The following is a 12,617-nucleotide window of genomic DNA, read 5'->3' as shown; positions in this document are numbered from 1 at the left end:
CCCCTGTATGTCCCCAGGTATCCAAAGGGCTCTAGAATGGTTATTCCCACCCTTTTTCTTTAAGGACACGTTTGGCCTGAGCCCTCCGGATCTCCTCCTTGAATGCCTCCTGTTGTTCAGACACTAATTTACCTACAAGTAACTGTTTCCAGTCCAACTGTGGCCAAATCACTTCTCAACTTTGCAAAAAGTTAGCTTATCTCCAATTTGGGACTTTTATTCCTGGTCTATCCTTGTCCTTGTCCATAACGACCTTGAATCTGACTGAATTATGGTCACTGGCACCCAAGTGCTTTTCCACTGATCCCCCTTCCATCTGCCCAGCTTCATTCCCCAAAATTAAATCGAAAACCGCGCCCTCTCATGTTGGGCTTGTTATATACTGACTAAAAAAGTTCTCTTGGATGCATTTTAAGAATTCCGCACCCTCTATACCCTTCACACTAAATTTGTCCCAATCAATATTAGGATAGTTGAAATACCCTTCGATTACAGCCCGATGGTTTTTGGATTTCACAGAAATTTGCCGACATATTTGCTCCTCTATCTTCCTCCCATTGTTTGAGTCTATAATACACGACCAGCAGTGTGATCGCCCCTTTTTTATTTTCCAGTTCGACCCATATGGCCTCATCTGATGATCCCACTAATGTATCATTCCTCCTCACAGCTGTAATAGTTTCTTTAATCAATACCACAACACCCCCCTCTCTGAATTATCTAAAAATCCTGTAACCAGGAATAGAGCTGTTAAACCTGCCCCTCTTTCAGCTATGTCTCTAATGTCTATAATGTCATACTCCCAAGTGTTAACCTGTGCTCTCAGCTCATCTGTCTTATTCGCGACACTCCTTGCATTGAAGTATATGCCATTTAGCACAGGAAGACTGCCTTGATTACTACTTACTAACCCTTGCTTCCTCTGTTTTATAGATTCACTTTCTACATTCTTGCTTTCCAATTTCAGCTTTACCTCCTTCCCGATTGAATTTGTTTTCAGGTTCCCAGCCACCTGCCAAGCTAATTTAAACTCTCCCCAACAGCACTAGCGAATCTCCCCTCGAGGATATTGGTCACGGTGCTGTTGACGTGCAATGCATTTGGTTTGTACAGGTCCATCTCCCCCAGAAGTGATCCCAATGCCTCAGGAATTTAAAGTCCTCCCTCCTACATCAATTCTCCAGCCACGCATTCATCCTCTCTATCCTTCTATTCTTGTACTCATTAGCACGTGGCACCGGTAGTAACCCGGAGATTACTTCCTTTGAGGTCCTACCCTTCAATTTTTCTCCCAGCTCCCTAAATTGTGCCTGCAGGACCTCATCCCTCGTTCTACCTATGTCGTTGGTCCCGATATGGACCACAACCTCTAGCAGTTCACCCTCTCCCCCAGAATGCCCTGTGTCCGCTCTGTGACATCCTTGACCCTGGCACCATGGAGGCAACGTACCACACTGGAGTCACGTCTACGGCCGCAGAAATGCCTCTCTATTTCCCTAAATATTGAATCCCTGACCACTACAGCAGTTTTATTCTTAGTCCCTTCCCCCCACCCCGTACAGCTGAGCCATCCATGAGCCTTGGACTTGGCTCTGGCTGCACTCCCCAGAGGCACCATTGCCCTCATCGGTGCTCAAAAGTTGGAAAGCGAGATGGACTCACTGGGGAACTCCTGCAATACCTGCCAAGCATTCTCACTCCATCTGATGGTCACCCACTTCCCTTCTGCCTGCTTGCTTTTAAGCTGCAGGGTGACCACCTCCTGAAACGTGCTGTCCACGTAGCTCTCAGCCTTGCGGATGCACCACATTGATTCTCGCCGCCGCTCAAGCTCCGAAAAGCGGAGCTCGAGTAGTTGAAGCTGGAGACACCTCCTGCATACATGGTTGTCTAGGCCGCGCTAAGCATCCAGGACTTAGCACATGCCGCAGGGGGTAGGAAGCAAAGGGTAATGGCTGATGGATGTTTGTATGACTGGAAGGAAGTTCCCAGTGAGGTTCTGCAGGGCTCAGTACTGGGTCCCTTGCTTTTTGTGATATACATCAATGATCTAGATTTGATTGAGAAGTTCAGAAGTGGCACTAAATTTGGCTGTGTGGTTGATAATGAAGAGTAAAGTCATGGACTGCAGGAGGATATGAATCTACTGGTCAGGTGGGCAGAACAGTGGCAAATGGAATTTAATTCAGAGAAGTGTGAGGTGATGCATTTGGGGAGGGCTAATAAGGAAAGGATATACACAAGAAATGGTAAGCCACTTAGAAGTGTAGATGAACAAAGGGACCTTGGAGTGCTTGTCCACAGATCCCTGAAAGTAGCAGGCCAGGTGGATAAGGTGGTTAAGAAGGCATACAGAATGCTTCCCTTTATTGACTGCAGCAGAGAATACAAGAGCAGGGAGGTTATGCTTAAATTGTATAATACACTGGTTAGGGCACAGCTGGAATACTGCGTACATTTCTGGTCACATAGAAACATATAAAATAGGTGCAGGAGTAGGCCATTCAGCCCTTTGAACCTGCACCACCATTCAATATGATCATGGCTGATCATTTTTGCAACTTTAGTACCCCATTCTGGCTTTCTCTCCATACCCATTGATCTCTTAAGCTTCAAGTGCCACATTTAACTCCCTTTTGAATATATCTAACGAACTGGCTTCAACAACTTTCTGTGGTAGAGAATTCCACAGGTTCACAATTTTCTGAGTGAAGAAGTTTCTCCTCATCTCACTCCTAAATGACTTACCCCTTACCCTTAGAATGTGACCCCTGGTTCTGGACTTCCTCAACATCGGGAACATTCTTCCTGCATCTAACCTGTCCAATCCAGTCAGAATTTTATGTTTATATGAGATCCCCTCTCATTCTTCGAAAGTGCAGTGAATATAAGCCTAGTCGATCCAGTCTTTCTTCATATGTCAGTCCTGCCATCCCGGGAATTAGTCTGGTGAACCTTCGCTGCACTCCCTCAATAGCAAGAATGTCCTTCCTCAGATTAGGAGACCAAAATTGCACACAATACTCAAGGTGTGGTCTCACCAAGGCCCTGTACAACTGCAGTAAGACACCTCCCTGCTCCGATACTCAAATCCTCTCGCTATGAAGGCCAACATGCCATTTGCCTTCTTCACCGCCTGCTGTACCTGCATGCCAACTTTCAATGACTGATGTACGATGACACCCAGGTCTCATTACACCTCCCCTTTTCCTAATCTGTCACCATTCAGATAATATTCTGCCTTCCTGCTTTTGCCACCAAAGTGGATAACCTCACATTTATCTACATTATACTGCATCTGCCATGCATTTGCCCAATCACCCAACGTGTCCAAGTCACTCTGCAGCCTTTTAGCATCCTCCTCACAGCTCACACTGCCACCCAGCTTAGTGTCACCGTATTGTAGGAAGGCCATGATTGTACTGGAGAGGGTGCAGAGGAGATTTTTGAGGATGCTGCCAGGAATGGAGAATCTTAGCTAAAAGGACAGATTGGATAGGCGTTTGTTTACCTTGAAACAAAGGAGGCTGAGGGGAGACCTCATTGAGGTGTATAAAATTTTGAGGGGCCTGGATATAGTCGATAGCAAGGGCCTATCTCCCCCTTGGTGGAGGGGTCAATTACGAGGGGGCATAGGTGTAAGGTGGTTGGTGTAAGGTTTAGAGGGGAAGCTTCTTAACGCAGAGGGTTGTGGGGGGGTCTGGAACTCTCTGCCTGGAAAGGTGGTAGAGGCAGAAACCCTCACCATATTTAAAAGGTGCTTGGATGGGCACTTGAAGTGCCGTAACCTGCAGGGTTACGGACCTAGAGCTGGTAAGTGGGATTAGACTAGAAAACCTCTTGATGGCTGGCGCATATACGATGACAAGTACTTCAGCCAATCTAATATAGCCAGAGTGGTCTCCTGGACCAGTTTCGATCGCCTGAATGGGTCAGAGAGGAATTTTCCTGGATTTTTTCCCCCAATTGGCCTGGGTTTTTACCTGGTTTGTTTCCTCTCCCAGGAGATCACATGGCTCCGGGTGGGTTGGAGTGTAAAATGTTGTGATACATGGGGTATCGCAGTTGTGTGGGACAGACTAGTTGGGTCAGATGCTCTTTACCTGTCCGCCATTGTTTCATTGTTCATAGGTTTATATGTAACCTTCAGGGCTGCTGACCGTGGGCCTTTTGGCTCTGTCGGCTGGCGTGGACACGATGGGCTGAAATGGCCTCCTTCTGCACTGTAAATTTCTATGTTTCTATGGTAGAGCAGTTATAATGAGGGATGTTGAAGAGGGCAGAATTTGAGTAGTGCAGACATCTTGTGGGGTTGTAAGGCTGAAAAAGATTACAGAGCTAGGATGGGGCAAGGCCAGGCAGTGATTTGTAAACAAGGATAAGAATTTTGAAATCGTGGCGTTGTTGAACCGGGAGCCAATGTAGATCAGCGAGCACATGGGGTGATGGGTGATCGTGACGTGGTGCGAGTTAGGACACGGGCTGCTGAGTTTTGGATGACCTCAAGTTTACGTACTGTAGAATGTGGGAGGCCAGCCAGGAGTGAGTTGCAAGAGTCAAGTCTAGAGGTAACAAAGGCATAAATGAGGGTTTCAGCAGCAGAAGAGCTGGGACAGGGGCGGTGGTGGGAAATGTTACCGTGGTGAAAAAAGGCGGTTTTAGTTATGCCGTGGATTTGTGGCTAGAAACTCATTTCAGTGTTAAATATGACACCTAGGTTGCGTACCGTCTTGTTTACCCTCAGATTGATGCTAGGGAGAGGGATGGAGTCAGTGGTTAGGGAACGCAGTTTGTGGCGGGGACCAAAGATATTGGCTTCGGTCTTCCCAATATTTAATTGGAGCAAATTTCTGCTCATCCAGTACTGGATATCAGACAAGCAATCCGACAATTTATATACCAAGCAGGGGTCGAGAGAAGTGGTAGAGAAGTAGAGCTTGATGTCGGCAGCGTACATGTGGAAACTAAACTGACTCCATGTTTTCGGATGATATCGCCAAGGGGCAGCATACAGATGAGAAACAAGAGAGGCCCAAGGACAGATCCTTGGGGGACACCAGAGGTAACGATGCGGGAGTGGGAAGAGAAGCCATTGCAGGTGATTTTCTGCCTACGATTAGATAGATAAGAATGGAACCAGGCGAGTGCATTCCCACCTAGCTGGACGATGGTTGAGAGGCATTGGATGAGGATGGAGTGGTCAACTGTGTCCAAGGCTACAGATAAGTCCAGAAGGATGAGGAGAGATAGTTTACCTTTGTCACAGTCACAAAGGATGTCATTTGTCACTTTGATGAGAGTCATTTTGGTACTGTGGCAGGAGCGAAAGCCAGACTGAAGGGATTCAAACATTGAATTCATGGAATGATGATCACGGATTTGGGAGGCAACACATTCAAATACTTTGGACAGGAAAGGGAGGTTGCAGATGGAGCGATAGCTAGCAAAGTGGGGTCAAGGGTTGTTTTTTTTTGAGGAGAGGGGTGATGACAGTAGATTTGAAGGAGAGGGGAACAGTATTGTAAGGAGAAAGAACCGTTAACAATGTCAGCTAACATGGGAGCCAAAAAAGGAAGTTTGGTGGTCAGCAGTTTAGTGGGAATAGGGTCAAGGGAGCAGGAAGTGCATCTCATGGGCAAGATTAGCTTGAAGAGATCAAGAGGGGAGATCAAAGAGAAATTAAAGATGAGAGTTTAGGGCTAGGACAGGTGGTAGCCTCAGATGAAGTTTGGCCCTGTGGGCTAGATGAAGGAAGGGAACTGACAAAGGCAACTGAGCGTGTGGTCTTAATCTTTGAGACAAAGAAGTCCATGAGCTCCTCACACATGTTGGAGGAGAGTGTGGTGGAGACAGGGGGAGGGGTTTAAGGAGACCAAAAATATAAATATTTTTAGGATAATATATAAAGAACAAGTAGAGAGACATTTGTTTACATCTCTGCAAATTTAAATTATTTTGTCAACACTAATATAACAATAAAGTTAAATGACAAACTTACTCTTTAATGTCTTTCAGTTGCTCAATATCCTGTACCTTTACATAATCTGGATCATGCGCAAGGAGATGAATTGTGTATGGAACAGCATATTCGGGCAGCAACGATAACAATTTTTCTGCAGTCACACAAGAGAAAAAAACTAGTCATTGGTTTCCAAATAAAATATTCAGGAAAAAGTATCCCATTACAATTGCAAGTAGTTAGTAAGTGCCATCAATTCTGAGTTTTCTCACCTAAATTTAAAATTCTTCCAGTTACATCAGCAAAGGGTATAAAGACAGCATAAAATATGATATGCCTGTTCTACAGATCTTCAAAATTTAACTTCACTTCAGGTTTTTTTCCATCTCAGGTGCCATTTGCTGTTTCTCTTGCCCTTCCATGCAAATACCACAACTTGTTTATACTGGCCACCAACATTCGGACAAAACATAAGTTTCTGTTGAGGTTTTTTTTTTTAAATTATAAAAGACAAAAATTTCAAACTATAAAACTGAAAAATGCTAAATAAAAATGTACAGGTTGAACCTCAGTCATCCGGCACCCTCAGGACCTGGCCTATCCCGAACGAGGGATTTTGCCGGATGAGGGGTGGTCACCTGTTTGGGTGGACTGCGCCTTTAAGTGCTGTTGCTGGGGTAAGTGTGTGTGTGTACGCTGATTGGCTGGACCGACGGTCAGTCAACCAGCCAATCAGTGTACAGGGGACACCGAAGAGCCGGTGGGCCCCCAAGAGTTGGCCCGACCCCCTGGAGGGAGCGCTGTGGGGAGGAGCGGCCGGCCCGATGATTGCGGCTGCATGAGTTCCAGCAGAGTGACGAGGAAGCAGCAGATTGAGGAGAAAGATTATATTGGTGAGTAGGATTTTGACAGTCGAGTTCTGTGCATGTGCCACCCGCCGGCCAGGAATGGTCCCGGACGAGGGGTGGTGCTGGATAAGGGAGTCCCGGATAAGAGAGGTTCAACCTGTATTAAAATGTATCCTGCAAGGATATAGATGGTTCAGCAGTAACCATCAGCATAACACTAGCGGTTATGCTCCAAATGGTGCATTTTATATATCAGTCATACTGTGAAGGGAAAGTGCAGAGTACAAGCTAGGTATTCGGGAGGAAAAAAAAAAGTGAAAAAAGGAACAGATGCAGTCACCTCGCTAATCAGCCATATCCTCTTTGTAGCCAGATACAGAGCATTGTGAACAGTGGGCTTCGGAGCAGGTCATTGACCTGACCTCAGACAAAGATGGCTATATTCTGCAGTGAAACATTGACACAAATGGGGGGGGGGGGGGGGGGGGGCGGGGAGAAGAGGAAATCGGGAGAAAAACATCCGTGTATATTGACAAACTAAGATCCTTCAAGCGGTGGTGTTACAAATGTCGACAATATAAAGTTTTCTTATTTTTCATTGAAAATGGAGGATAATCAATCTGTTATGTTGATAAAGCATTGAACATACTTGGAAAACTCATGAAAGCTTCATGCAGTTTTACAGCATGATTTTATATTTTTTAATACTACTTTCCATCCCATAAAAATACGAACTTTAGTCAGTTATTGACATGCAATATTTCAAGCAGGGTGGAAGATCAGAAGTCTCAAATGATCTGACAAGTAAGGCCATGTCAAGCCAGAATACACTGACCAGCGACTTAAGCAACTGTCACAGCACTCCTTATCGTAACCAAAACTTAACCAGGACAGCATTCCTCCCCGCCGCAGTCCCAGGACAGCATTCCTCCCACCCACAGAACCACTCCCCGACTGCTTTTACCGACTACAGATGGACATGTTAACAACAGTCCCCACATAGATCACACACCACCCACCTGGAGCACACTGCACCCCACCACCACCCCTTTACAAAAATCTGGTGGTCGTGACATAGCAGGTAAGAAAAGTAGTACACAACAGTGTCAGTGCCACTACCTGGTCATCCACAATTTCAGACATCTGGTAAAGCTCATTAACACAATGTGCCATATACACTGCATACTATGATTGCAGTGTCGGTCAATGTGTTGTAAATAAAACACAGTTGTTAAAAATAAAGAAAACGCCTATTAATGACCTGGAATTTGCGGTTGTAATGATGCCGAAACGGTCAGCATTCACCATTATTACAACTGAATGTGAAGCAACTTCTGGACGACGCACATGCGCAGTTAAATGCGGAAATCCAGAAGCTGCTGTCAGTCATTCCCTGCTCCTCCACAGGGGGCGCTGTTGAACTCCCCAGAGCCAGCAATCAACTGAAAAAAAAATCACTGAAGCGACGAGGACTTCAGCTTTTACGCTGGAATATCGCTCTTAAACCACCCCCCCCAAAAAAAGTTAAGCCTTGTTGAATGAGGTCTAACTGGGGTTTTAATGGCGTACTGCATAACTGCTGCTGATCAACTGTTCTGACCCTGAAAAATGAATCTTATATTTGTGCAATGTGAATTTTTTTTGATAAAAATTCCATGTATTTAATTTTTAAAAAAAAGTTTTTTTAATCATATTTCAGCTTCTACCTTAATCCCATGTGTATGTCCCAATCTTTATTTCGCGCTCTGTAAAATGATTTTAAAAAAGTGAAAGTAAATCTGTGGACTTTACTTCCTGGTTTACTGTGAGAATTCTTCAATGTGGTTGGCTGCTTAGTCAGCTTGATGACATCACTGCTGCTGGACGCTGGGGATCCCCGAGACATGGTGTCAGATTCATATTTAGTAATAGATAATGCTAAATTCTTCACTATTAGTAAACATCCTGAAAAAAATCTGGAACACCTTGATCAATTTTGTTTAAAAAAGCCATTTTTGCTTTTCTACAGATTGATTTTAATTACTAACCTCTCCTGCTAACTTTCACATGTATTGTCCACTGTTAAAGGGGATGATTTTCACAAAACGAATGAAAAGCCAGTGAAAGCACAGGTTAAACAAAAACACACTTCTTTTGAGTACCATACATTTCTTTAAAATTGTATTAGCTTCTACAATAACAAAAAGATGCAGCACATTCCTTCTGTGGAAATAGAGGGGGGAAATGTATGCTGCAACAGGTTATTTTCTTTCCGAAAACTTGGCAATACCTACCACTCACTGCTGCATGCTGCTTCAGATACTCCCTCCGAATATTGATATTTTTCACCAGGCATTGCCTGGCATGTGCTCTTCTTTCTTTGGCTGGGTCCTTCGCACACAATGAAAAAATTGCCATGTACTCCAGTGGTAGTCGTAGTTTGGCAAGTCCTTTGTTGAGCTTCTGTGCAAATATCTGCCTCACTTGATAACATTCATCCTGTAAATGAACAGTTCCATAGCTATTTTCTTGTGTCAATATCAAAGTTAAAAAGTGGAACGGGACATATCGTAACATGCACATTTCTACACTCTTTATTGATACACATATGTTTATAATAACACAGCCTAACTTGCGTTTTGTATCTGCAAAAACCACTGAAAAGCTCTTATTTACATATTGTAAACACAGGTTTAAGGGCATTAACAAATCCAAGTGGTTGACACATAACATTCTGGTTGGTTGGCCAGCAGTCCTTGGATGCATGCTTGGAACTACCACTTCCTTTTCAAAAAATATTTTGTCTGTACTGATTATTAATGGCTGTAATTCATGACCGATTAGCCTCTGTTCCAGTTACCAGGCTTCAAGCTGACTCAAAGCACTTAGAATTATGGCCTCAATAGCTGAATTCCAGACCTCTTACTATAGTCAGTGATTCTATAACACTGTTTTTCTATCTATGAACACTAAATTCCAATCATGCTCATTAAGCAGTTGAACACAATTTTGAAGTTGTTCCTGGAGCGTGGGCAACAAGTGCTTTGGTATTCACTAAGGAGGACACAAACAACCTTCCGGATATAAAAGGGGTCAGAGTGTCTAGCGAGAAGGAGGAACAGAGGGAAATCCTTATTAGTCGGGAAATTGTGTTGGGGAAATTGATGGGATTGAAGGCCGATAAATCCCCAGGGCCTGTTGGTCTGCATCCCAGAGGACTTAAGGAGGTGGCCTTGGAAATAGCGGATGCATTGACAGTCATTTTCCAACATTCCATAGACTCTGGATCAGTTCCTATGGAATGGAGGGTAGCCAATGTAACCCCACTTTTTAAAAAAGGAGGGAGAGAAAACAAGGAATTATAGACCGGTCAGCTGGACATCAGTAGTGGGTAAAATGATGGAATCAATTATTAAGGATGTCATAGCAGCGCATTTGGAAAATGGTGACATGATAGGTCCAAGTCAGCATGGATTTGTGAAAGGGAAATCATGCTTGACAAATCTTCTGGAATTTTGTGAGGATGTTTCCAGTAGAGTGGACAAGGGAGAACCAGTTGATGTGGTGTATTTGGACTTTCAGAAGGCTTTCGACAAGGTCCCACACAAGAGATTAATGTGCAAAGTTAAAGCACATGGGATTGGGGGTAGTGTGCTGATGTGGATTGAGAACTGGTTGGCAGACAGGAAGCAAAGAGTAGGAGTAAATGGGTACTTTTCAGAAAGTGACCAGTGGGGTACCAAAAGGTTCTGTGCTGGGGCCCCAGCTGTTTACATTGTACATTAATGATTTCGACAAGGGGATTAAATGTAGTATCTCCAAATTTGCAGATGACACTAAGTTAGGTGGCAGTGTGAGCTGCGAGGAGGATGCTCGGATAGGTTAGGTGAGTGGGCAAATGCATGGCAGATGACGTATAATGTGGATAAATGTAAGGTTATCCACTTTGGTGGTAAAAACAGAGAGACAGACTATTATCTGAATGGTGACAGATTAGGAAAAGTGGAGGTGCAACGAGACCTGGGTGTCATGGTACATAAGTCACAAAGTTGGCATGCAGGTACAGCAGGCAGTTAAGAAAGCAAATGGCATGTTGGCCTTCATAGCGAGGGGATTTGAGTACAGGGGCAGGGAGGTGTTACTACAGTTGCATGGGGCCTTGGTGAGGCCACACCTGGAGTATTGTGTACAGTTTTGGTCTCCTAACTTGTGGAAGGACATTCTTGCTATTGAGGGAGTGCAGCGAAGGTTCACCAGACTGATTCCCGGGATGGCGGGACTGACCCTATCAAGAAAGACTGGATCAACTGGGCTTGTATTCACTGGAGTTCAGAAGAATGAGGGAGGATCTCATAGAAATGTTTAAAATTCTGATGGGTTTAGACAGGTTAGATGCAGGAAGAATGTTCCCAATGTTGGGGAAGTCCAGAACCAGGGGTCACAGTCTAAGGATAAGGGGTAAGCCATTTAGGACCGAGATGAGGAGAAACTTCTTCATCCAGAGAGTGGTGAACCTGTGGAATTCTCGACCACAGAAAGTTGTTGAGGCCAATTCACTAAATATATTTAAAAAGGAGTTAGATGTAGTCCTTACTACTAAGGGGATCAAGGGGTATGGCGAGAAAGCAGGAATGGGGTACTGAAGTTGCATGTTCAGCCATGAACTCATCGAGCCTGCACCGCCATTCAAAGGGCCGAATGGCCGACTCCTGCACCTATTTTCTATGTTTCTATAACACTTGCAAGGCAGTATTTATTGCCCTTCTCAAGTTGGCCTGAGTGCATGAAGAGGCAACGAACTGGAGCCATATATAGGCCATAACGGGTAGGGATGGCAGATTCACTTCCCTGCATGACATAAGTGAACCAGTTGGGTTTTTTTTAAATGATAATCTGAATATTTTTTTATAAATACAAAATTACAGGATTCATTCAATTCAATTTCACAGCTTGCCACATTGGAATTTTAACATGACCTGAGTTGCAAGTTCAGTACCACAACCACCATACCCATGTACAGCTCTTTAAAACCACATGATCAATTGTAAACATTTCTCATTAAAGAGATGGCATTTACAAGATTTATTTTATCTCTTTAATCAGAAGATTACTTCGTGAACTTTAGAGCCACAGGATTCATCGCTGCCAGTTGACACACACTTAGAAGCCAACAAAAGGAGCAAATGGTATGATTACATTTCTGAGAAATGTACTGATTTACACTTTTTAAAAATAAATCCATCCATAATTAAAGCTCATTTCAATTTAACTGAATCTCCTTCAGTGGCCAGTATGGCAATGAATTAACAGCCCATGCATGACAAATGAGATCAATAAAATGACAAAGAATGCAATTTAAGCAAAATTTAGGGCTCTTTTAATCCAGATTCTCTATCCAAAAACTGATGCTCAGTTGATGCTCCACAGGTTTCTGGCTCATTTATTACTAATCAAACTAAGCATGCAATTTAAAAAAAATCATTTACAAGCTCAATCCCATAAGAAGTTTATATCCAGTTACAAAAATAGTTCAAGCAGCAGACTATTGGTGAAAATTGCCTTATCACCTCTTGGAAGTCAGGCCTAAGAATTTAAAGAATAGAGATATAAATGATCAGATGATGTGTTTTAGCTATGTTGAGATAAATGGTGGCCAGGACGCTTGCTCTCTTCAAAGAGTGCCATGGGATATTTTACTTACATCCACCTAAAAGGGCCGGCAGAACCTCAGTTTAACATCTCAACTGAAAGACAGTAACCTCCAACAGTGCAGCACACTCTTGGTATTGCACTGAACTGTTGGCCTTGATTATGTGCTCAAGTCTCCGGTG

At 43.9% G+C, this 12,617-nt stretch overlaps 1 protein-coding gene across 5 annotated transcripts in view; it reads right to left on the bottom strand.

The window, feature by feature from the left end:
• The window catches only part of LOC139275199 (sister chromatid cohesion protein PDS5 homolog B), a 297,515-nt gene that overhangs the window by 71,143 nt on the left and 213,755 nt on the right, over positions 1-12,617 (bottom strand). For all 5 annotated transcript variants that reach the window (XM_070892340.1, XM_070892337.1, XM_070892338.1 and 2 more), the window contains 2 exons: positions 9,081-9,285; positions 5,999-6,113 (listed from right to left, as the gene is read on the bottom strand). In XM_070892340.1, the coding sequence (XP_070748441.1) occupies positions 5,999-6,113; positions 9,081-9,285 (320 nt within the window). The remainder of the gene's footprint in view (positions 1-5,998; positions 6,114-9,080; positions 9,286-12,617) is intronic.

The sequence above is a fragment of the Pristiophorus japonicus genome, chromosome 10 (assembly GCF_044704955.1).
Source record: "Pristiophorus japonicus isolate sPriJap1 chromosome 10, sPriJap1.hap1, whole genome shotgun sequence".
Taxonomy (NCBI): domain Eukaryota; kingdom Metazoa; phylum Chordata; class Chondrichthyes; family Pristiophoridae; genus Pristiophorus; species Pristiophorus japonicus.
Note: the sequence above shows the minus strand (reverse complement) of the source record. Positions and strands in the feature narration are given on the sequence as shown.